Here is a 21,189-nt window from a genome sequence, read left to right on the forward strand (position 1 = left end):
GGTGTGATGCTGCGTTGTAAATCAGCCCCCGGCTCGTTACTGCCAGCTTGCACAGATATACATATACCCCTTTCAACGATCTTTCATAACTAGCGATGACCATGATACCCAATTCACATTATATATCTGCAATGCATATATATCCCTGTCCTCAACCATAGGTCACAGCCTAGTACATAAGAATAAACATGTCTCTATCCAAGATCCTGAACCAATCCCTTCCTTACCTACCAACTCTTCTTAACCAAAGTGCCCGAAAGATATGGCATAGCAGACCACTCAAAGCACTTATCCAGCTGCACACTCTCCCAGCCACCATCCCCGTCCGCCGCGATACGCAGCGCCTTCTCCGTATTGCGATCTAAATGACAATCCCCGATATACCAACTCCACCCGAGACACTGATAAATCGCCTGCGCGAGACGCCCAGCAAGCGACCCCTTGGCCGTGCGCCAGGGATTCACCACATGCTCCGTAATCAGCAGTCGACCACCAGGTTTGAGAAGATAATAGAGCTCGCGCGCGGTGCGTTCCATTTCGGGAACGGAGCAGAGGACTCGCACGCAGAGGATCGTGTCGAAGATTTGTCCTGAATCAACGTCGACGCCAGCATCCCTCAAGGCAGGAACAAGTTCCTTGGCTGCGACGCCGCAGGGGAGGATCGTGTACTTATCCGCCAGACCCTCCGACGCGGCCTTCTTGCGCAGCTCGGCGTGTAGTCCAGAGCATGGTTCTGCACCATAGATTGCTTTGATGGCAGGTGAGCGCAGCAGGGGCATCTGCGTGCCGGTGCCGGGGCCGATATCTAGTACCACGCCCGAGGCGGTTTTGAGGAGTGGTGGGATTAGAGCTGAGGAGCCTACGGGTTCGTCGTTGGCGGTTGTGCGTTGCGGGGATGCTGGTCCGCCAAGGATATCCGTTAGATGGGATGAATGGATGAGTGAACAGACATGTAAAAGACAAACAATATCAAATCGGATCCGCCAAGAAGACAAGAAATGGCAAATGCTATGAAGGGTAGATACGGGGTGAACTCACAGCTAAACTCAACCCAAAAGCGCCCAAACGCTTCATCGCGGAGTCGACGGGTCTGCAAGAGAGGCGCGAGGACCTGTCCTTTCTGAAAGACTGCTTCAGCGCAGACGCGGAAGTAGTCTGAATGATATTTGTCAGTGCGGGCCTTCTATATTCCAAAAGAATAGGGAGAGAAGTTCCGTGTCAATAATGAGGGGGGAAGGGAGTAACATGTGCATTGGGGAGTTAGGCGAAGGGCGGCTTATATAGAGGATGTGATGTGGTTATCAACAAGACCAATCTAGTACTTACGGGACATGGCCCAGGTCATCAACTGCGCTGGCTCGAACAATCCAGAGATCCGTTCGCCGAGCGGTGGGGGAGCGTCGGATGACATTCTGGCGGGAATTTATGGGAAGCAAATACCCGTCGAAGTAGATGTACGAAGTAATGGGGAAGGGAATATAAAGAGGAAAGAAGGCAGAAAGTAATTATACTTTCCAGCGCGGGATTTGATTCGATGTCACGTGCACTCGGCATTTGATCTCAGGCGGAGTCAGAACTACCATACGGTCAAAGGAAGAATGTGAATTACGTTTCTGGCGCAAATGAATTGCAGGAATAGTGACTCAACACGAATGGGAAAATAAAAAAAGACTGGATCTTGATCTGGACAAAAGATGGAGAGAGGATTGTAGGTAAGGTAGATGAATGAGAGTCACACACAGGAATTATCAACAGAAGGAAAAAGATATAGATAGGCAAAGAAAACGACACGAATGGGTCAAATTGGTTCCGAAAACAAGACTCGGAATGAACATAAACAAGGGAAGGACGGTCTCAGGAGAGGAGGGTGGAAGAGGGAAAAAAACAGAAATGAAAAAAGTGTCGAACTGAATAGATACCAATTTATCCAGTAAGAGAGACATTCTTTTAGCGCAAAGGGTGAGCAAATTGCCGCACGGAGCAAAGAACAGACAGCAAGGAGAATCGTGACATTAGGGGTTTGCAGGGCAAGATTAGGTTGAGCTCCCACAAACTCTACCGAAATGATTATAGGTCGATCGTGTATTGCAGACAAGACTGCCTAATGGTAGTGCTGCGAATGGCGGTCGACCTTGGGACTGTACCGACTGTTGCGAGAAAGCGAGCTGACATCGTGCTTGCCATCGCAGCACGCGCGAACGTTCTCAAGTCGATCCTCGTCGTCATCCTGTCGGAGGTCGTCCGCGCTATCATTGTCATGTAGACTCTCGTTGTGGATACTATCTGCCTGACTGTGCCGGCCCTTTAAACTGGCAATCGATCCGCGGATGGACCCGTTGAAGATGTTGCTGAGTCGAGACGTCGATCTTTGGCCGGGGACTTGTAACGAGTTGACGCCTGGGGAGCTGAGTGCCGGTGAGGCACGGCCGGTGGCTGACCGCATGGACATGGCAGAGGTTGTGCGTTGTTGTCTGGTCTGCGACGAGAACGACATCCGTGTCTTCTGGCGAGAAGCGGACCGGAAGCCCGGGTTGAATTCATCGATATCATCCAGAGTCACGCCGTTATCTTGATCATCGCCGTTCTCATTGGTCTCCCTCAGTAGCAGGTACGACAAAGCATTGAACCATGTCTCATGTCTCTGGCTGGTGGTAGCAGTGAACCGGACTCGTCGGCCGGGGCTGACGACTTCTAAGCTCCTGCAGTGAAGACCCGGTGGGTACGGGTTGTCGTCTGCAACCACTCGGACGGCTTCGATGGGCACACTCTTGGTCCGCAGCTGGCTCTTTCCAGCAGTCTGCGGGTCTTGGTCACTCCAATACAAAGTGCGGGTGTACGGGTGGACCCAGAAGTAACGTCGATGCCGCGTTGATGAAAAGTCCCCAGAAACAGTCTTGCGGGTGTATTTCCAAAGGAACTCGCCGATCATCGTTTGCGTAATCGCCTGGATCATGCGTGGATCCGTGCCGGGGCCGTAGCCATGTGGCATGGGACCCGCGTGAGGGTTGTTCATGTTGAACCGCTCCTCCAGCTCAGATGCAAATGACGACACAGACGACCTTCGGGACATCTGGCTTTGGCTTCCTGCCCGCAGTCTGGCTCGCGACGACACAGTTCTGGCAGAGCCTGTCTGCACAGCTTGTTCGTTGGGGGTTCGCGGGCGCGTTTGCGCGTTGATTCGGTATGCAGATGCAGGTGCCAGTGGAGGGCCCATGATAGTAGGCGAGGGTGGCGGGAGATCGATGGACTTCTTCTCGGCGGCCATAATCGCCTCGCGATGATCGGCAGGCAGTGGTGGGTGCGCATTGTGGGCAGAGGCCTGGCTGTTGGCACTGGTCGGCCGCTTGTAACTTGGCGTTGATGACTGCCTCGATTGGACACGGGGCCGAGCCTTGGGTGTTGCGAATGGGGACACGACGGCAGAATCCACAGCTGCCGCTTGGATGCCTTCTCGGGAGGAAAGCGGGCGATTGGACTCCCGATCCATAAGGATTTGATCGATCTGTTTCGATGACAAGATTGTCTGAGACCCCTGGTCCATATTGACCGAGCTGGAATGTTGGCGAAGGGCGTTACCCGAAATGTCGCTCAATGCCAATCCGGCGTTGTCAGAAGCGCTGGTAGTGCGACTACGAGTAGGTGGATCTTCATGAATCACCACAGCGGCGCCACCAGCTTGGCTAGGCTCGGTTTGGGTGGACAGATCTGCCACTATAGGAATGACGCGCGGCACAGACTTGACCGGCAGGGTTTCAACTGAGTTCACAGTAGAGAACGAGAGTGGCGTCGATGGAGGTGCAAGGGGCTGGTGTGTTTGTGGCTGGGTGAAAACAGCATCAAGCATGGAGACCGATAGCGCCGGGTGTTCAACCTTCGGCTCCGGAACCACGACAGGCTCGGGTATCCGGGCTGCCACCGGTTCGGTGTATGCAGAAGAGATTGATGAAACGACCAATTGGGGGCTGCTTCTTACGTCTGCAGTTATCACTTCCGTCGCAGGTACAGGAAGCTGTGCCAGGACGGGTTCTGTGGATTGGCTGTACAGAGACGAGAACGACAATTGAGGAATCTCGCGCACCGGGTCGGAAATCGTGGCCAAAACAGGTTCGGTAGTTTGGGTGAAGATGGAAGACAGGGCCAGCTGAGGGATTTCAGGGGTAGGAAGCTCATGTTGCACAGGTGTCGTCACGCCTCCCATCATGTAGGAAACGCTCAATTCCGGCCACCTGGGTACTTCAGGCGCAGTCTCTTCAGCAAGAACAGGTGCAATTCCAAGTTCGGGTAGAGGAGTCACTTCGCGTGGTTGCTCTTGCGCTGAGTGGTCATCCCATGCCATCTTTGGCGGCGTTGGTACATTGGTCAAGTGATCCGCCTCTGCGGCCGATGGCTTCAGAGGCGTCCACTGTGTTCCTGAGTTGACCAACGTCGGAGTTTCCACAGCCTGCGGAGTGGCGGGAGTAGAATCGACAACAGTAACAGGAGTCATTGAGCCCTCCCAAGGGTCAGTCATTACGCCGGAGTCGACCATAGTAGGTTTGCGCATCGACTGAATAATGGCTTCAGAAGATCTTCTGGAGTCCAGTCCCCTGGCTGTGCGCGGTGTCGAGACCTGCGAAGCTGCGCCGAAGCCCTCATCATAATCTTCTTCGGCACCCTCCAGGTCAGCAAGCTCTGCAAACAGGCTCTGGCCGCCCTGGATGGCCTGCTCCTGCTCGGAACTGGGAGCGGGCGAGTTGCGAGCGCTGTTGGGTCGGCTGGTAGAGGCCATCGGGGCTTCTCCGGACGGGCGAATTCGTCTGAGGACGCTCCGCTTCGACCGAAGCCGGGCTCGAGGAAGGTTAATCTGGCTTGGTGAAGCACTTCCGCCAGCCTCTTCCTCATCTTCATCTGTGGATGCCGTGCTGTAGTACGAGTTTCGATCGCGAGGTTTGCTCATTGTCAGGTTGCGAGGAGTGGCCTCGGTTTCCGTCAGATCAGCCGAATCATCACTGCTGTCATCCGCCATGCTTTCCACACCGGTCTGGAATGCTTCGCTCTCGGTAGCGGTGCCCCGCTCATTGGCCGTTTCGAATCCATCCTCTGCCTCGGTGGCAGTCTGGTAGACATCGCTCGGCTCATCAGAGGACTCTGCCACAGAGCGGCTTCTAGCTGCGGACTTGCGGGTCGGGCTGGCCTGGCCGACATTGTCCTCCCAATCGGTTTCTTGAAGTTCAACAAAGGACTGTTCCTTCCGGCCTGCACCCAAGAGGTCAGGGCGGGGAGGCTTGCGGAACGAATCCTGCTTCGTCTTTTGACGCTTGCCCGTCGAACCGTTCACTCCAGGATCACGACGACGTTGCTCCACTTCATCCCGGGCTTCTTGGAGCATGCGCTTCAGTTCAATTTTCTCGGTCTTCTCACGGTGAATGGTACTCTTGAGATTCTGGATCATGCGGTGAGCATGGCCAAGAGAGCTCTTCAGCGTTTCCGACTCCAAATGATTATGGCGCGGAGTGAACTTGTTGGGTGACGGAGGCGGAGAGTTGTCAGGAGTAATTTGCTCAGGCTCGTCGCCCTCGGTGTCGAGAGGCAGATCCCGGGTGCCCTGTATGTCGTGCTGCCGGAGCCGCGTAGCCACTGCTTTTGCTAGCTCTTGGTTCTGGGCAGTCAACTCCTCCAGCTTCTTCTGCAGAGCACCCTTTTCCGCATCACTGGCGTTGAGGTTGCGCCGCAGGACATTGTGCTCAGTATCGGTGGCCTTTTGTGCTGCAGTTTGCTCCTCCTGTAGCTTTGCGTTGGCCTGCCGCAGTTCCTCCAATTCGCGCTCCACTGCGTTCTTTTCCGAGTTCGAAGTGCTCAGGGTGCTGGTCAGACGCTTTTCACGATCCATAGCATCTTTGACTTGGGCCTGGAGTTCGTGGGTTTGTGTCTCCAGTGCCCAGTTCTCGTCCTTGTAGCGCTGCTCGCTCTCATCCAGAGCGCGTATCCGCTGCGCATATCCTTCCGCCTCAATCTCCAGCCGTGATTTCTCCAGGTTGACCGACTTCAGCGTCTCCTCCCGTTCCGCGAGAAGCGACTGCAATTGGCGCACTTGAGCCAGGAGAGATGTCGAGATTTCCGTGGCGAATTCGATATCGTGCACGCGGTTCGAAGTTTGATTGCGTTGCTTGCGAGAGGGAGCGCTGACTTTGCTGGGCGAGTTGGTAGCTTGGCCTGCGAACAAGGCAGGGCTAAGGGGGGTCTATGCAAAAAGAGTTAGTCTCCCAATTTTCCCTTAGAAGTTATCCTTTGTGCTGAGATTATACCTTTTGATCGAGGGAGGGAGTGTCCTCCAAGCCCCCAGCCAGCCGTTTCGGAGCCAAAAAGGCGCGCGCAGTCTCCCGACCGACTTCGGTATATTCCTTCTCCAGGTCGGCCAGCTTCCGTCGCAGCTCGGGTCCCATCTCACTCTCATCCGGCTGCTGCTCCACTTCTTTCAACTGCTCTGACAATTCCCGCTGCTGCTCGATCAAGGCTGTACCCAACTTGGATGCTTCTTCCAGTCGCCGTTCAGTCTCGGCGAGGTGGGCCTCGAGGGCCCGTTTAGCCTGCGCCGGCGAAGAGACATTCAGGCTGAACAGCTGCGTGTCGAATGACGAGTACCGATGCGGTTCTCGGGCCGCAGGCGGTTGCGCAGTCGGTGACAAAAAGGGGTCCTCCATCGAGGCCAAGGAGCCCCCTGCTCCAAGGCGCGTTTCCATAGTCGGATTCGACATGCTCAAGAACGGACGTGTCTCGTCTCACAACGACTTCTGGACCCCCTTTGGTGCGAGGATACAGCTGCCGTTCAGAGACTTTGGGCACGTCGCGCGCGTCGTGTCTCCTGATTGCGGGGTCGGTTAAACCGCAAGCATCATCTGAATTGTGCGTGTCGAATGCCGAAATGATCGTTGCAAGATCGCCCCGCTGTATGAATAGTCAAGTCGGCCGGCGGTCAGGGACTTATCAGTCTGTCCGGGGTTGCAAACGCGGAGTCACGCGCTGAGAAAGGAGAGGAGGTCGGAGAGCAGGATTAACACGTCCTGATGGCTCCTGGGTCGGGCGGTGTTGACGATGATCCCGAACCGGCGAGATCCTTGAGAGGCGCGCGTGGTGCAACCCGATCACAACAAACGGCACGGGTTGAGGGAGTCGATAGTACTCGACTCGGGTAGGGGAGGGGTAAAAAAAAAAAAGAAAGAAAGACAAAGGAGAAAGGTGTACAGGATAGAAGAAACAGAAGAAAAAAACACGACGAGGGGAGGGAGGGAGGAAGCGGAAGCGAGGGTCCAGGGTGAAGAGACAGTCGTGACGAGTTTGGCGTGGTGGGGAGGAAGACGGGAGAGGCCAACGTCGCACCTGGCCGATTCGAGTATGGCGTTGGGTCAATGCTTGTGTTGTTGTTGCTCTTGTAATGAGAGGGAGAAGAGGGAGAGGATGGGCCGAGACAACAACAATAGCATCTGGAACAATAACATTACGCGAATAACTAACTAGTTACAACACCCCGCCGTTATCAATAAAAAGCAAGACACAAGCCGAATGTTGTTGTTGTTTTTCGCCTTCCGTCCCGAAAGAGAAATGTTTGCTCTGTTTGCGCAGCTGAGTCATGGACATCGGCTCTTCCAGAAGATGATCATGTGACTATCGGGAATGATTGATCAGCTGCTGGGAGAATAAGTAACTTGGAGCTTCCTTCACGCCACTTCACCAACTTCCTCTCGACAACTGCCTCAGCTCCCGCCATGGCGGAAAACGCAGCAGACTCTGTGCCCCAGTTTGCCTTCAAGAAGCGCGCCGGCAAAGCGAAAGCGACCTTCCGCAAGAAGGCCGCCACTCCACCGCCTGCCTCCGACTCCGACTTCACCTCCTCCGACGATGACGAAGGACGTCGCGTCAAGCGGCGGCGTAAGAATGCAGCCGTGACCGCATCATCCACATCCAACACTCGGGTTCCCACCGAGGACCAGCCTACGAACGGCGGTCCCGCACCATTAACAACCAGCAACGACGCGACCAAATCCTCCAACTGGTACGATGAAGAAGACTTGAGCGCCAAGAACCTCCTGGGATCAACTCGAGCACGGCCGACTCCATCCACCTCGTCGACCATTCCGGACGGCACCTACAAGGGAACGGCAAACTACCAATCCTTCATCCAGAAGAATCCGGACGCACCTAGCAAGCAGTTTGGGCCGATCAAAGCTTCGACGAACGTCCGTACGATCACCGTGATGGATTATGCGCCTGACGTGTGCAAGGACTATAAAAAGACAGGATGTACGTTCAAGTTTCCCCTTCTTCCTTCTCTCTATCTCCTCATACTAACCATGTCCAGTCTGCGGTTTTGGCGACAGCTGCAAGTACCTGCACGCCCGCGAGGACTACGCGCATGGATGGGAATTGGACCGCCAATGGGACGACAAAACCAAGGGCAAGCAGTTGAACGGGAAGGTTGTGTCTCAGCGCAAGGGCGCGGGCAAGGCCGCCGAGGACGCGGATGACGATGATGACGAAGATCTGCTGGAGAATATCCCGTTTGCCTGCATTATCTGCGAAAAATCCTACCAGAACCCGATCATCACCAAGTGCGGGCATTACTTTTGTGAATCGTGTGCGTTACAGCGATACCGCAAGAACCCGTCCTGCGCTGCGTGCGGGGCGGGGACGGGGGAGTGTTTAATGTGGCGAAGAAGCTGACCGCGTTGCTGGACAAGAAGCGGGAGCGCGCGCGAAAGCTGCGGGAGAAGGCGATTGAGGAGGGCGAGGAGGTGAGCGAGGAAGAGGAGGAGTGAGCAGCTGGACTGCAGGATCCCTATTTGTATAGTTCACCGCATGACGCCAGACCCAGGCAGCTAGACTGCCCGCTCATCCATCCATTCACTTTATCTATCTCACTGGTCCCTTATCCCGCCCCGTCACTAGATTCATGCCTGAGGCACCAAGGCTGCCCCTGCACGCCCGCGGGTCCTGGCAGATTTCATTGCCGAAGACGCTCTCCGTGACGCCATCCTGCGTGGATCGGCTCACGACTTTTGAAATGGCTAACGATGATCATGAACCAACTCTCATATCCGCGACTACCAACCTCCATCGCCGCCAAGCAGTAGAGGAACGCCTTCCTGTTATCTCTTCAGTGTTCCGTGTCCACTATCTATTTCGACCCACCAGGCCACGCAACCTCTGCCCCCCGGTGATTGTGAGCGCGCTCGTGTCCGACCGGACACACCGTGCAGAGTTTGGCTTTGGGTCTGCCCAACCGCCTCGTCCAACCCATGGGTTTCGAGGCACCCCTATTCCACCGTGATTGGTGATCGGGGAAAAGAAAGGCAACTCAAGCTTTGCGGTCGGGCCACCCGCGGCTCAAGGGTCACCGACCACTGCGGGAGCCAATGACTCGCCCCCCGTGGGCCCCTACCAGTGTTCGTCCCGCCGCTCCTGCAGTCGCTCGTCTCCCAACGTTCTTCTTGGGACTTGAACGATTAGTGAATTCTCCCTACGTACCCGCCTCTTTCGGTCTCTTCACTCCTCTCCGCCCTCCCTCGATCTCCTTCGTCCACCTCGTGGCAGTAATAATTCACGACAGTCTGCCCTCGTGCCACATTCCCCCCCATCTCCTTTTCCTCGAGGACTGCCGGTCGCGATTGTCGTTAAATTCGAGTGAATTGATCGTCTCTTCGCCTCTTCATGGATTAGCCTTCCCTTCTTCCTGCGGTTGATCTCCAATATCCCTGGGGCTCGCCCTCCGAGTTCCCCCTCCCCTTTCTCCCTTTCTCTCTCCCGATCTCCCTTTCTCTCTTCCGATCTCCCTCTCGCCACCACCGGTTCACGATGAAAAGTGGACTGCGCATCGCCTTATGCGCCTCACTCCTGCTGTGTTTCTCACTGTGGCTCCTAGAGTCCCACCTGCAGGATTTGTGCAACCAGTATCGCGCGGGCTCGTACCTGGCGGAATGGCTGGACTTGAAAGAGGCGGGCCCAGCCCCGACGATCGGCGAGGGCACTCCCGGTGACAAGGTGATTGTCATGGCCAAGTTGGAAGAAGAGCACACCGAATGGGTAGAAGAGGAGCTCCCAGAGTGGGTTTTTCTATTTTCCTGACCATGAAAACCCCCTCCATGCTAATCACAGCCCCAACCAAACAGCTGGCAACGCGCCATTTACACAGTCAACCCATCCCCCGAGTCAGGCGCCGACCCAGAACGACTCACAACTCCCTCAAACAAGGGCCACGAGTCCATGGCCTACCTCTCCTACGTAATAGACCACTACGACGACCTCCCCTCGACAATCGCCTTCCTCCACTCCCACCGCTCAGGCTTCCTCCTCGCCTGGCACGTCGACGCCCCATTGCACGACAACGTCGCCGCGATGCGCATGCTGAAGCTCGACTTCGTCCAGCAGAACGGCTACGTTAACTTGCGCTGCAACTGGAATCCCGGCTGTAAGGAATCTCACCGCTACAACCGCCACGTCACAGACCAGGTGTGGTACGATATCTTCGAGGGGACCAGTACTCCGGCCTTGAATGTCTCCGAGGGCATCTCGCCCGCGACCGAGTGGCAGCCCGAAGCACCGGCGCAGACATACCTGCGCAAGCCGGACCAGATCGGCGCCGCGTGCTGCGCCCAGTTTGCTGTCTCGAGTGATCAGGTGCGTCGCCGTCCGCGTGAGGACTATATCAAGATCAGGCAGTGGGTGCTGGACACCGAACTGAACGATGCCTCGTCCGGCCGCGTGCTGGAGTTCCTGTGGCATGTCATTTTTGGCATGGAATCCGTCTAGTGAGTGTCCTCGTCTGTTCGTTTCCATGACATATCAGCTAACAGTTTTATCAGCTGTCCCGATGAGGAGGTATGTTATTGCCAGGTCTATGGACGCTGCTAGACGTTTAGCCTATACTGTTTTCCGACTTGGGCCCTTCTTTGGCACCGCAAACAACGTCCATGGCGGTAGCTCTTTCTGTACATACCATTTCCACCGGCGTTATACATGCACCTTGCTGGCCCTTATATGTTTGTTAATATGGGAGATATATCCACCATTTAGACGCGTGGGATGGGATTTGAAGAATTGGGACCAAGCCAAGGTCCCTGAACTGTCTCTAGCTTGAAAATATATATAATAAAATTAGTATAATTATGACAAAGATGTTTACAGGAGAGTACATAATTAGCTCGTGTATAGCTAGAGCATGGCCTTTGACAGGTATAGATTTTAAGCTTGTTTGACGCGTCGATCAAGCCTTGCATGTTACAGCATTTACTTGCCGTGACTGGCTGGCGTACAGGCAACTAGTGCTGATGTAGTATTCCGGATTTCTAGTTGTCGGCTTTAACAGCCGGGCGACATGTGACGTGTAAGTCGAAAGTGGGACCAGGAAAGACTTATGAGACGCGTTGGATATATCTTCCGGAAGAACGCTGCAGGTTTGTCCGGTCGCCTTGAAATATATATCTCTGTCTCTGTTTGTCGATCATAAGGGCAACTATACCATCGCCGGTGGTAAATACCCGCGCCGTTATGGGAGACGGGGTATTTCGCAGACGTTTGCTAGTGCGCTCTCTGTTGCTTTAGAAGAGTGGAAGGGTGATGGTGGTTGTGGATGATCTCTCCTACAAGTAGTTGTGCGTTGGAAACTCAGCTAAGTAAGTGACTTCATCTACTAGAGATAGTATTACCGCTTACAATCCAACAAACGTTGGTTGGGCATAAATGTATTTCATCAGTCATAAGTCAATTCCGCGCAGGAGAGAGCATGTAAGGCAAAGCCAGCGTGGCCGGCTTAGGATTTTTGCTCGAAATACTGCTCCACTCGATCCACGAGCTCTGCCTTCTTCAATCCGGCACCAGTCCGTCCATGCGCAGTCAAGAACTCCCTCAACACAGGCATGGTGAGCTGCATTTCGAGATTCGGCAGTTAGTCAATCTGCCGTGCCAACACACACAGAATATCTTCTTACCTTGGACACCGCTCCCTTCTCGTAACTCCTTCGGACTTCGTCATCAATGCCAGAGGTGCCCCCGTCGACTTTCGCTTTCTTGGCTGGGGGCCCGTCAGCATCGCCTGTTGGCTCTTTTGCGCCTCTTTTGACCAGGGTTGTTGTTCCTGCGCCGTCAAACATTTTGGAAAACTGTTTGTCAAGTTCTTCGGACCATGCAAGGACATAGTCGCCCGCTCGCTGGGGATCAATTAGTACACGAGGTATTCCGAGAAGGTGAGAGCGAGAGAGACATACCTTATGGATCTGTCGATATTTAGGTACGGTCTTGTCCTCTGGCGTTCCAGGATGGTCTTCATCCAGAGCAAGGGCTTGAAGAATGCGATAATGCCATTGAAGAGCTGAGATCGATAAGCCGAACTGCATTTCCTCCAACGGACGCAGAGCATGACTTACAAGGATTTGGGTACTTTTGGGGGTCATAGACAGCTTTTGGAAGTTGTAACTGCTGAATCACCTCCCGCATGGAATCAATCAATGGATCTGGAGCCACATTCAAGGTAGACTCTGGATTCTGTCGGACATCATCCGCAAAGGGCAGCGGGATAATCCACATTCCCGGAGGAACTTTCTGCACGCCATCCTCATCCACCTTCTCAGTGCCGGCAATCATAGCAGCCAAGACTGGCGTCGCGTTTTTGCGAGGAATAAACCAGACCAAAGCCATTTTCTCATCCTTGAGGAGCTTTTGCTGTAGCGCAGAGAAAACCCGTGTTGAGCCAACGTAGTCCTCTTCAGAGGGATAAATGAACGTGGGATGTTTGACGTTGGCCCAGAACGGGAGCGCAGCCAGTGGCTTGAACCCGATGATTCGAATCACGGGGTCGCCGAAACCCCGTAATGCCTGTTGCTCTTCGGTCGTAAAGGAAACCTGCTCGCCGCCAAATCTGTACGCTTTCCGAACCTCCCCCTTCTCGACGGTGTGTGCAGTATCATCGGCCATCAAAGTGGTGACACCCTGTGCAATCTGAGGAGTCTCTCCTCCAAGCCAAACAAAGCAACTTCTTGCAGGTTCTTGTCGTTTTAGTAGCAGGTATCCGTTAACTGAAATCTTGAAATCGGGTCCGAGTTCGAGGGGAACATTCGAAAACAGCGCCCGCCGGGCGACTGATCTGGAGTTGATGCTAGACAATAGGGAATTGAGCAATGAAATCCCATCTCCTTTGGCTGTGGATGTGTTGGTGTCGGGTTTCAAGTAAGCAGGCGCCTCCCCGTCGCTGGGTGATGTTTTGTAGATGATATCCTGGAGTTTGTAAGCAGACAATCTGCGCCTTGGCAGTGATCAACTCACATCATAGAACCTGGCCATATCGAATTCGTGATCGGGCCCAGAGATGGGAAACAATTCTATTGTGACGCCTAGATCGTACAAATCCCTCGCACGAACCGTTGAAGCTGATCGAAGCGACTTGTTGTCTTCATGTGGGTTGTCATTGTCGGTGACGATGAACAGTCGTCGGGACAGGAAATTGGGAGCCTTGGACGTGAATATCTGATTCGCACAGAATAAAACATTGGCCATAGACACTGGTTCCTCTGACGGCATCAGGATTTCGCGCGCACCCGCTTCATCCTCTGCCAGGTCTCGTAGTTCCTTGACCTCCTGCGCCGACGGAATCCCGAGGTCTGTAAAGAGATAACAGTGGGGATATGAAAGATCTCCACGACTTTCGTCATCTTCATCGTAGAACTTGGACGACTTGGTTCCATACAGCAAGACGCCGATCATGTCATGGGGGTTGCTGATGATGCGTTGCTGCATCAAATGGTATGCACACTTCAGAGCTGCAGACGTTGGAGATTCTTCGCCGGGTTTCTTGGGGTCGGAGGATGGACGAGGCGTCAGCATCGAGCTGCTGACGTCGATGGCGAAGAGCACGGCATCTTTGACAGATATGAAGCTCTAGATTCAACAATCAATTAATCAGCTATACTATCTATAGGTTCGGCCACTGGGGACTCACCGTCTCATCGAGCTCCTCCTCTTCAAACGCGTCCTCCTCGCGTGTGGGATTAGAATCCGCCATGGCCCGTCTCGTGTTGCTGGAGACGATGGTACAAGACACGGCAAAGAACAGTCTCGCCAACACCACTCTGTTGCCTGAGACGCGCAGTTGCAACGCGGAAGAGACACGAGGGTCATGTGAGCGACCGCCTTATGGTTCTGGCCCGTTCTCGGCCAAGAGTGCTGACTACTGCTTCCCCACTGATTGGCTTGTTGTTTCCGCGGTCTGCATGCTTCCGCCGTGACTCTTCCTCCGTCAACCTACTCCCCTTGCCCCCAATGGCATTCCGCAGCCCATTCAGTATATCTCGGCAGCTGCTCAGTGCCACCGGGGTGCGCCCGGCCACTCGCAGCTTTCTGGGATGCGGAGATCGACGATGCGGACTCGCCACTGCGGTGCCCCCGGTGACGCAGAACGCAACCGGTTCCAAGGGCCCGACGGCAATGGTGTTTCTGAACATGGGCGGGCCATCAACAACAGGCGAAGTAGAGGACTTCCTCAGCAGACTATTTGTATGTTCCAATGCCTGATTCAAACGTTGGCACCGGCTAACTTCTATGTCCGGTCCAGGCCGACGGTGACTTGATTCCCTTGGGACGACTCCAATCCTACATCGGACCCCTGATCGCGCGCCGGAGAACGCCAAAGATCCAACAGCAGTATTCCGATATTGGCGGAGGCTCGCCAATCCGGAAATGGTCCGAATACCAGTGCGAGCAAATGTGCAAGCTGCTGGACAAGATGTCTCCCGAGACCGCACCGCACAAACCCTACGTCGCATTCCGCTACGCCGCGCCCTTGACAGAAACCATGTACCAACAGTTGTTGGCCGATGGATTCGGGAACGGGAAAGGAGGTCGCGCCGTTGCCTTTACGCAGTACCCACAATACTCTTGCTCCACTACCGGCAGCTCCCTCAATGAGCTGTGGAAGTGGCGGAATCGCTTGGAAGCGAAGGAAGATGGCAGTGCTGAGGGAGCCATTCAGTGGAGCGTCATTGACCGATGGCCCTCTCACCCAGGTCTCGTGGAAGCCGTGGCCCAGAATGTGGAGGCCCAGCTGAAGACGTACCCTGAAGAGCAGCGCGACAAAGTGGTGCTATTGTTTTCCGCGCACAGCCTGCCTATGAGCGTCGTCAACCGAGGCGACCCTTACCCTGCGGAGGTTGCTGCGACCGTCCACGCGGTGATGCAGCGGCTCAACTTTCGCAACCCTTACCGACTGTGCTGGCAGTCGCAGGTGGGTCCGAGTGCATGGCTCGGTGCGCAGACAAGCGATACGGTGCAGGAGTATGTCAAGCGCGGGCAGACCGACTTGGTCCTGGTACCCATTGCCTTTACGAGTGATCACATTGAGACCCTGTACGAGCTGGATCTGGAAGTCATGCACGAAGCCAACAGCCCCGGCGTCAAGCGCGTCGAGAGTCTGAACGGGAGCCCAGTTTTCATCCAGGCGCTAGCGGACATTGCCCACGCGCACCTGCAAAAGGGCGAGCCGTGCTCGACCCAGATGACGCTGCGCTGTCAAGGCTGTCGGAGTGAGCGCTGCTTGGAGCAGAAGAAGTTCTTTGCCGGAAAGGAGCTTTCCTCGCTCGTTCTGTGAGATTTATGGTCCATCTATTTGTGTGTGTAGATTACTACTGGCGTTTAGCTTGTGAGGTCCTTGAAAACAATTTGGATACTCTGAATGTATAATATCTCGATTCCTCCTTCCCTTATCGACTTCCGTTCGGAGCTCGGATTTAAAGCACCTTATCAGCTCAAAAACCGGGTTCGGCCATTCTTCTGCCCCCTCTCCGCTTATCATTCATCGCATCCCTGTTTGATGATGTACCGTTAATTCTGATTCAACCGTTGCGTTATTCCCTGATTTTTGATGAATCTAGTCCCCGCGCTCGTCCGGCCCATTACAAATCATCGGGCGTCGACCTTGACATCGCTACAATCTCCTTCTACCAATGCCCAGCCCTCATAATCATTGACCATGGAGAATGAGCAGCTTTTCGAGGCTGAGGTTGAGGCCGAAACGCAGCGACATGCGCAGCAGTCTTGCCGCTGCCGCCTAACGTGCCTCAAATGGGCGAGGGCTGTGTTACCAGGCACAGCGGAGGACGAACCGCATTCTGAGCAACCTCGCGAGACAGGCAGCCGGTGGTCGTGGAAAGGGTTCAGAGAACCGAGTGTGAGTGACTTGTTACCCTCCATAATCACTACCCCAATAGTGACCGCTTCATCGACAGATCTTTTGGCTATTCCCGTTCATCCTCCTCTTCACGCTCGGCTTTGGCGGAATCGCCGTGCCCAAGATCAACTTGATCCTGACCCTGCTTTGTCGCGATTACTTGTCCGAGCGAGCGGCCCAAGACCCGAGTTTTACCTACCTCCCTGTCCTCTCCGGAGACGAAAATCCCTACTGTCGCGTCCCCCAGGTTCAGTCGCTGGTGGCCCGGTTCCAACTCTACATCAACCTTATCGCGGGGATCCTCTCCGCTCTCGTGAGCCCGCGGATCGGTCACTTGTCGGATCGCTATGGTCGCACTAAAGTCATTGCGTTGTGCGCATTTGGCTGTGTCTTGAACGAATCAATCACCGTGATGGTGGCTACTTGGCCCGATCAGATGTCGGTCAACTGGATACTCGTTGGTGCCGTATTTGACGGATTGGGAGGGTCCTTCACCACCGCATTGGCCCTGCTGAATTCATATGCTGCTGACTGCACGTCGCCAGATCGGCGAAACGTGGCATTCGGCTTCTTCCAGGGCGCCCTCTTCTTTGGTATTGCCGTTGGGCCCACCCTTGCAGCAATACTGATCAAAAAGACTGGAGGTCCGCTGTTGGTGTTTTACCTGGCATTGTCGTTCCATGCGCTGTTCTTGCTGGGTGTCTTCTTTGTCGTCCCCGAGTCTCTTTCGAAAGAGCGACAGGGAATTGCGCGCGAGAAACACCGCAGGAAGTCTGTGGATGATACCGGCTCGTCGTGGTCATTGCGCACCCTGAACCCGATGAACCTGATCACCCCTCTCTCCATCCTCCTGCCTGCCGTAGGACGACCGAGTGTCTTATTCGCCAACCGCCGAGGCGCCAGCGCAGCGCTGCGCCGCAACATTATCCTGCTGGCGGCTATCGACACAGCCGCCTTTGGCGTTGCCATGGGCACGGTTCAAGTTATTATTATCTATGCGGAGTACATGTTCCACTGGGGCAACGTGGAGTCGAGCCTGTTTGTGTCCATCGTCAATGTTGTCCGCGTCGGCACGCTCCTTGTGGTCTTTCCAATCGTCGCCCATTTCTTCCGCACCCCGTCGCCGGACGACGGCCGCATTCGTGGATCCGACATGATGGACGTGGTGGTGATTCGCATGTCGCTTGTCTTCGATATCTTGGGCTACGTCGGATATGCGTTGTCCAAACATCCCTCTGTCATGATCCTGTCGGGCATCACCGCGTCTCTTGGCGGCATGGGATCTCCTATCCTGCAGTCGTCGCTCACCAAGCATGTGCCCCACGAGCGGATCGGCCAGATGCTGGGTGCCACTGGCCTTTTGCATGCACTGGCCCGCGTGGTCGCACCGACTGTCTTTAATCTAATCTATAGTTTGACCGTCGCTACGTTTCCCCAGACGGTATTTATTTGTCTCGCATCCGTGTTTGTGGTTGCGCTAGGCCTGAGTTTCTTGATTCGGCCTCACGGTATGTTTACCTGTGTCTTTAAACTTGGGGAGAGTCAACTAACGCTGCTTCAGTGTCTCTGGAGGTCGAGCCTACCTCTGACTTGCGTGAGGCAAATGAGGAGGGCGAAGATGAATATGACCAGCTTTTGGTGAATTGATAGAATTGAATGCTGCCGTCTAAATAAAATATAAATCAAAATACGCAGACCTTGTTATATCTACAATCTTGACCCTGCCGTGTAGATCGATAGTTATACGGCGAGCGACACAAGCCTCGAGCGCAGTTTTGCTTCCGGCCCAACTTCGTTCCTCCGACAAAAAAGTTGCGCTTCTTATTTCCCGAACTCCCTAAGCTGTCCAACGCCCTCCCTCCCCATTCGAATCTTAATCAAGGAAAGCCTTTATTATTCTCCACTCCTTTCTCTTTTCCCTCCTACAAAATTGATCCCCGACATTAATGCACGCCCAATAATCCCCAGGCCGCACTGGGCGGTGCGCTATCCTCACCCCCAATGTTTGCGACCACCTCAAAGGGGACCGCTGCTGTCCCCTCACGCAATGCCCTCCGTGCGCTTCGTCGGCTTGCCCTCACCGGCTCAGCAGTGGGCAGTGTGTGTGCCGTTTCAGCCATCAACTACGACATCTACCGCCGAATCGGTGTGGCCGAACAGATCATCGAGAATAAACGCCTTCTGCACTCCTCCGTCCCAAACTACGATGCGACCGCCGCAGCACGACGACTGGCAGAGCTGATGGGTTCTGCTGAGGCAGGCGAATTCATGGGCTTGGCTTCCTTGAAAGACAAGCCCAAGAAGAACCCCGATCCACTGGTCGAGGGTGAAGCGTCTATTTCGGACGCGGATATCCAGGCTTTGATCCACGAAAATGTCGATGTCGATGTCTCTTCCCCGGTGTCTACCCCCTTAGCAAGCATCAATTGGGCGAAGAAGACCGTTGCCAAAGCCCGCCGCGCCGGCCCTGAAGATTCCGCACGGTCTCCCCTCGAGCAAACAATTCGCGATCTGATTAAAGATAATCAAGAAATTGAGGCTGCCTATGAGTTCTTAAAGAAAGTCCCTGAGAAGGAACCCATCTCCGACAAGGTGCGGGAGACAGCATATTTTTTATTTGCTGCCAACTGTATGAAGGGCAACATCTTCATAGCTCGAAGACTTTTTAACAGGATTGCCACTGTGACCGAGGTGACATCGGAAGTCTGGGCGACAATGATACATTTGCTCGCGAAGGAAGGTCATGTCGAGTCCGCCGCATTTATCTATGACAAGTACAAAAAGGATCTTACGGTCCCGCCCCATTTGATGGAAATCGTGCTCCGGTGTCTCATTGAATCGAAGCGGTTGACTGCAGCGAAGTGGTTTTTCTTCCGCAGCATCAGGCACGACCGTGACTGCGGGTTATGCGGGGCGTATCTTGACGGCCTGTGGAGGAAAACCAGGAGCCTGGAGTTGGTCACCAATCAATTCCGAGACTTGATTCAGGTTCTGTCTGAAATTGAGCGGAAGCCGACGGAAAAGCTGTTCAATCCGGTCATCAGAGCCTGCGTCGAATGCGGAAGGCAGGAAGATGTGGTTGCCTTGTTGAAAGAGATGTCTGAGAAGCACGGGGTCCAGCCTGGGTGTCGAGCTTTGGGTCTACTCGCTTACAGCAAAGCTCTGGACTGCGATTGGGAGGGCGTCATGCTCTCCTTGCGTGAGATGCACCAGCTGGGGTTTACCCAGGATAAGAGAGATTTCACGATTGTATTCGACCGCGTCTTTTTGGAATACTGGCCGGCTCACACGGGGTCTCAAACCATGGAGTTTCTCATGACGGGCATCGAGGAATTTGGTCTCTCGCCGGACAAGGTCCTATACCGCCACATTCTCGAGGCGTTGCTTGAGAAAGGCACAGAAGACATGATCGTCGAGATCAGTACCATGGCCCGGGAGCGTGAGTGGAGGGCACAAATCAATGAAGAGGAATTCATGAACATTGTGAGGGTGCGCCAAAACGCCATGGAGGGCTCCCCGGTGGGATTTTGGCGAATGATGCAGGCGGCAAAGGACCGACATGGAAAGGCTGCCACTTCCCGTCGTATCCTCGGGGTCGACTCGATCTTGAGTTCTCAGGACCGCAACAAACTCATGCCGATCCATACACGAGCCGAGACGAGCTATGGAAGGACAATGGAAGAGCTGGTAGCTGCTTCGAAGAGCAGCAATCACTACGTGCCCCTGGAAACGAAATTGGAACATCACATTCATTCAGGCAATTTCGGGTCCGTATGGAAAGATTTTCAAGAGGCTCACGACGAGGGATTTACCAAATTCGCCCCGATTCATACCAAGCTGGTCGCCGTTGCGTTGATTCTCGACAAGGGCTCGGAGGGTCTCTTGGAGGCCCAAGAATTTATCAAAAAGGAACAAACATATCATGGCATGCGCCATCACAACAAAGTCTTCACATCAATTTTCTTGCAACGAATCTTGAAGGTCGACGCCGACCCGTTCCTCGAAGGAGTCCTGTTGAAGATGGCTATGTTTGAATTCCTCCGACTGTGCTGCGACACTCCCAAACTACACCTCAAGTGTCACGTCGTGTCTGCCCTCTCCCAGCAACTGATTGTAAACGGCAAGCCAGAACTCGCCATCGATGTGCTGACGGCGTACTACATGTCCCAGTGGCGCCTTCATCTCGGATTTAACGGGGTGCTCCTCAAAATGCTTGCGCGGGCCTACGCCGCCACTGGCAACCTCAAGGGTGTCTGGTGGTGCATAATGGCTGGGTTGTCCCGGCCCAGGGTGCATCAAAACGCCGACTTTGTCGCCGAATGTCGCCTCCTCCTGCCCTTATTAGAAGACAAGCTCCCGGCTGACGAGAGCGCCGCCCCCGAGACCGCGTCTACACTACGCAAGCTCTCGGTGCTGCTGGACGTGCTGCAGAAAAAAGTGAATAGAGATCAGTACTGGTTGAGTTTCCATGTCAATCCACAAACGAAACGAAAGGGTCGCCTGCAGCCACACACAGCGGACAACTTCGAGAAGCTGGTGCGGGCCCCGAATATGTGTGTCGAACAGATCATTCAGGAATTTGATGAACAGATCGAGCTGGAGGACGTGCTAGGACGGACGTTCATGCCGCTCGAGAAGCTGGAGCGCGCGTGGCAAGAGTCCAAGACGACGAGTCCGCGAGTGAACTGGCTGCCAGAGAACCAGCATTACGAGCGCATTGACCTGGAGTCAACAGAGTCGGCCTCGGCTGAATGTATATAATCTTGATATCCAAACCAGTCTGGGACCGAATTGTGTGTACTAGGATCTATAGATGTAGGACCAGGATGGGCGCTACACGGTAGCGTGCAGACTGGCTAGGCGGAGAGTTCACATGTCATGCCACCCACCCCTAACTCTTTTGGTTCACTCATTCAACACCTTTTTTTTTTTTTTCTCTCTCTTAAACAACCACCACGCCATACCGACCCTACCATGTCCCTGCGCTTCCGAATCCCTTAATT

At 54.4% G+C, this 21,189-nt stretch overlaps 9 protein-coding genes across 9 annotated transcripts; 6 read left to right on the forward strand and 3 right to left on the reverse strand.

Annotated features, from left to right (window-relative positions):
• Positions 1 to 227: 227 nt before the first annotated feature.
• Positions 228 to 1,411, reverse strand: N7510_003169 (class I SAM-dependent methyltransferase; the record flags this gene model as incomplete). The annotated part of the gene is made up of 3 exons (XM_056975096.1): positions 228 to 898; positions 1,039 to 1,155; positions 1,327 to 1,411. 3 exons carry the CDS (start codon positions 1,409 to 1,411, stop codon positions 228 to 230), a joined length of 873 nt encoding a protein of 290 aa, XP_056835052.1.
• Positions 1,412 to 2,101: 690 nt separating this feature from the next.
• Positions 2,102 to 6,734, reverse strand: N7510_003170 (putative nuclear migration protein (ApsA); the record flags this gene model as incomplete). The annotated part of the gene is made up of 2 exons (XM_056975097.1): positions 2,102 to 6,220; positions 6,285 to 6,734. The coding sequence occupies 2 exons, from the start codon at positions 6,732 to 6,734 to the stop codon at positions 2,102 to 2,104; spliced, it is 4,569 nt and encodes a 1,522-aa protein (XP_056835053.1).
• Positions 6,735 to 7,742: 1,008 nt separating this feature from the next.
• On the forward strand, positions 7,743 to 8,792 carry N7510_003171 (U2-type spliceosomal complex subunit CWC24; the record flags this gene model as incomplete). The annotated part of the gene is made up of 3 exons (XM_056975098.1): positions 7,743 to 8,277; positions 8,336 to 8,611; positions 8,674 to 8,792. The coding sequence occupies 3 exons, from the start codon at positions 7,743 to 7,745 to the stop codon at positions 8,790 to 8,792; spliced, it is 930 nt and encodes a 309-aa protein (XP_056835054.1).
• Positions 8,793 to 8,926: 134 nt separating this feature from the next.
• On the forward strand, positions 8,927 to 9,304 carry N7510_003172 (uncharacterized protein; the record flags this gene model as incomplete). Its single annotated transcript, XM_056975099.1, has 1 exon — positions 8,927 to 9,304. One exon carries the CDS (start codon positions 8,927 to 8,929, stop codon positions 9,302 to 9,304), a length of 378 nt encoding a protein of 125 aa, XP_056835055.1.
• A 524-nt stretch (positions 9,305 to 9,828) lies between these two features.
• On the forward strand, positions 9,829 to 10,884 carry N7510_003173 (DUF3431 domain-containing protein; the record flags this gene model as incomplete). The annotated part of the gene is made up of 3 exons (XM_056975100.1): positions 9,829 to 10,076; positions 10,143 to 10,781; positions 10,836 to 10,884. 3 exons carry the CDS (start codon positions 9,829 to 9,831, stop codon positions 10,882 to 10,884), a joined length of 936 nt encoding a protein of 311 aa, XP_056835056.1.
• Positions 10,885 to 11,782: 898 nt separating this feature from the next.
• Positions 11,783 to 14,026, reverse strand: akuA (uncharacterized protein; the record flags this gene model as incomplete). The annotated part of the gene is made up of 6 exons (XM_056975101.1): positions 11,783 to 11,896; positions 11,961 to 12,179; positions 12,237 to 12,340; positions 12,396 to 13,242; positions 13,291 to 13,902; positions 13,964 to 14,026. The coding sequence occupies 6 exons, from the start codon at positions 14,024 to 14,026 to the stop codon at positions 11,783 to 11,785; spliced, it is 1,959 nt and encodes a 652-aa protein (XP_056835057.1).
• Positions 14,027 to 14,283: 257 nt separating this feature from the next.
• Positions 14,284 to 15,607, forward strand: N7510_003175 (ferrochelatase HEM15; the record flags this gene model as incomplete). The annotated part of the gene is made up of 2 exons (XM_056975102.1): positions 14,284 to 14,517; positions 14,576 to 15,607. 2 exons carry the CDS (start codon positions 14,284 to 14,286, stop codon positions 15,605 to 15,607), a joined length of 1,266 nt encoding a protein of 421 aa, XP_056835058.1.
• A 381-nt stretch (positions 15,608 to 15,988) lies between these two features.
• N7510_003176 (putative tetracycline-efflux transporter) lies at positions 15,989 to 17,833 on the forward strand (the record flags this gene model as incomplete). The annotated part of the gene is made up of 3 exons (XM_056975103.1): positions 15,989 to 16,186; positions 16,245 to 17,694; positions 17,748 to 17,833. 3 exons carry the CDS (start codon positions 15,989 to 15,991, stop codon positions 17,831 to 17,833), a joined length of 1,734 nt encoding a protein of 577 aa, XP_056835059.1.
• Positions 17,834 to 18,187: 354 nt separating this feature from the next.
• N7510_003177 (pentatricopeptide repeat protein) lies at positions 18,188 to 20,947 on the forward strand (the record flags this gene model as incomplete). Its single annotated transcript, XM_056975104.1, has 1 exon — positions 18,188 to 20,947. The coding sequence occupies one exon, from the start codon at positions 18,188 to 18,190 to the stop codon at positions 20,945 to 20,947; it is 2,760 nt and encodes a 919-aa protein (XP_056835060.1).
• Between the last annotated feature and the right edge of the window lie 242 nt (positions 20,948 to 21,189).

This window comes from Penicillium lagena (assembly GCF_028827675.1).
Source record: "Penicillium lagena strain IBT 129212 chromosome Unknown utg000002l_segment0_segment0, whole genome shotgun sequence".
In the NCBI taxonomy this organism is placed as follows: domain Eukaryota; kingdom Fungi; phylum Ascomycota; class Eurotiomycetes; order Eurotiales; family Aspergillaceae; genus Penicillium; species Penicillium lagena.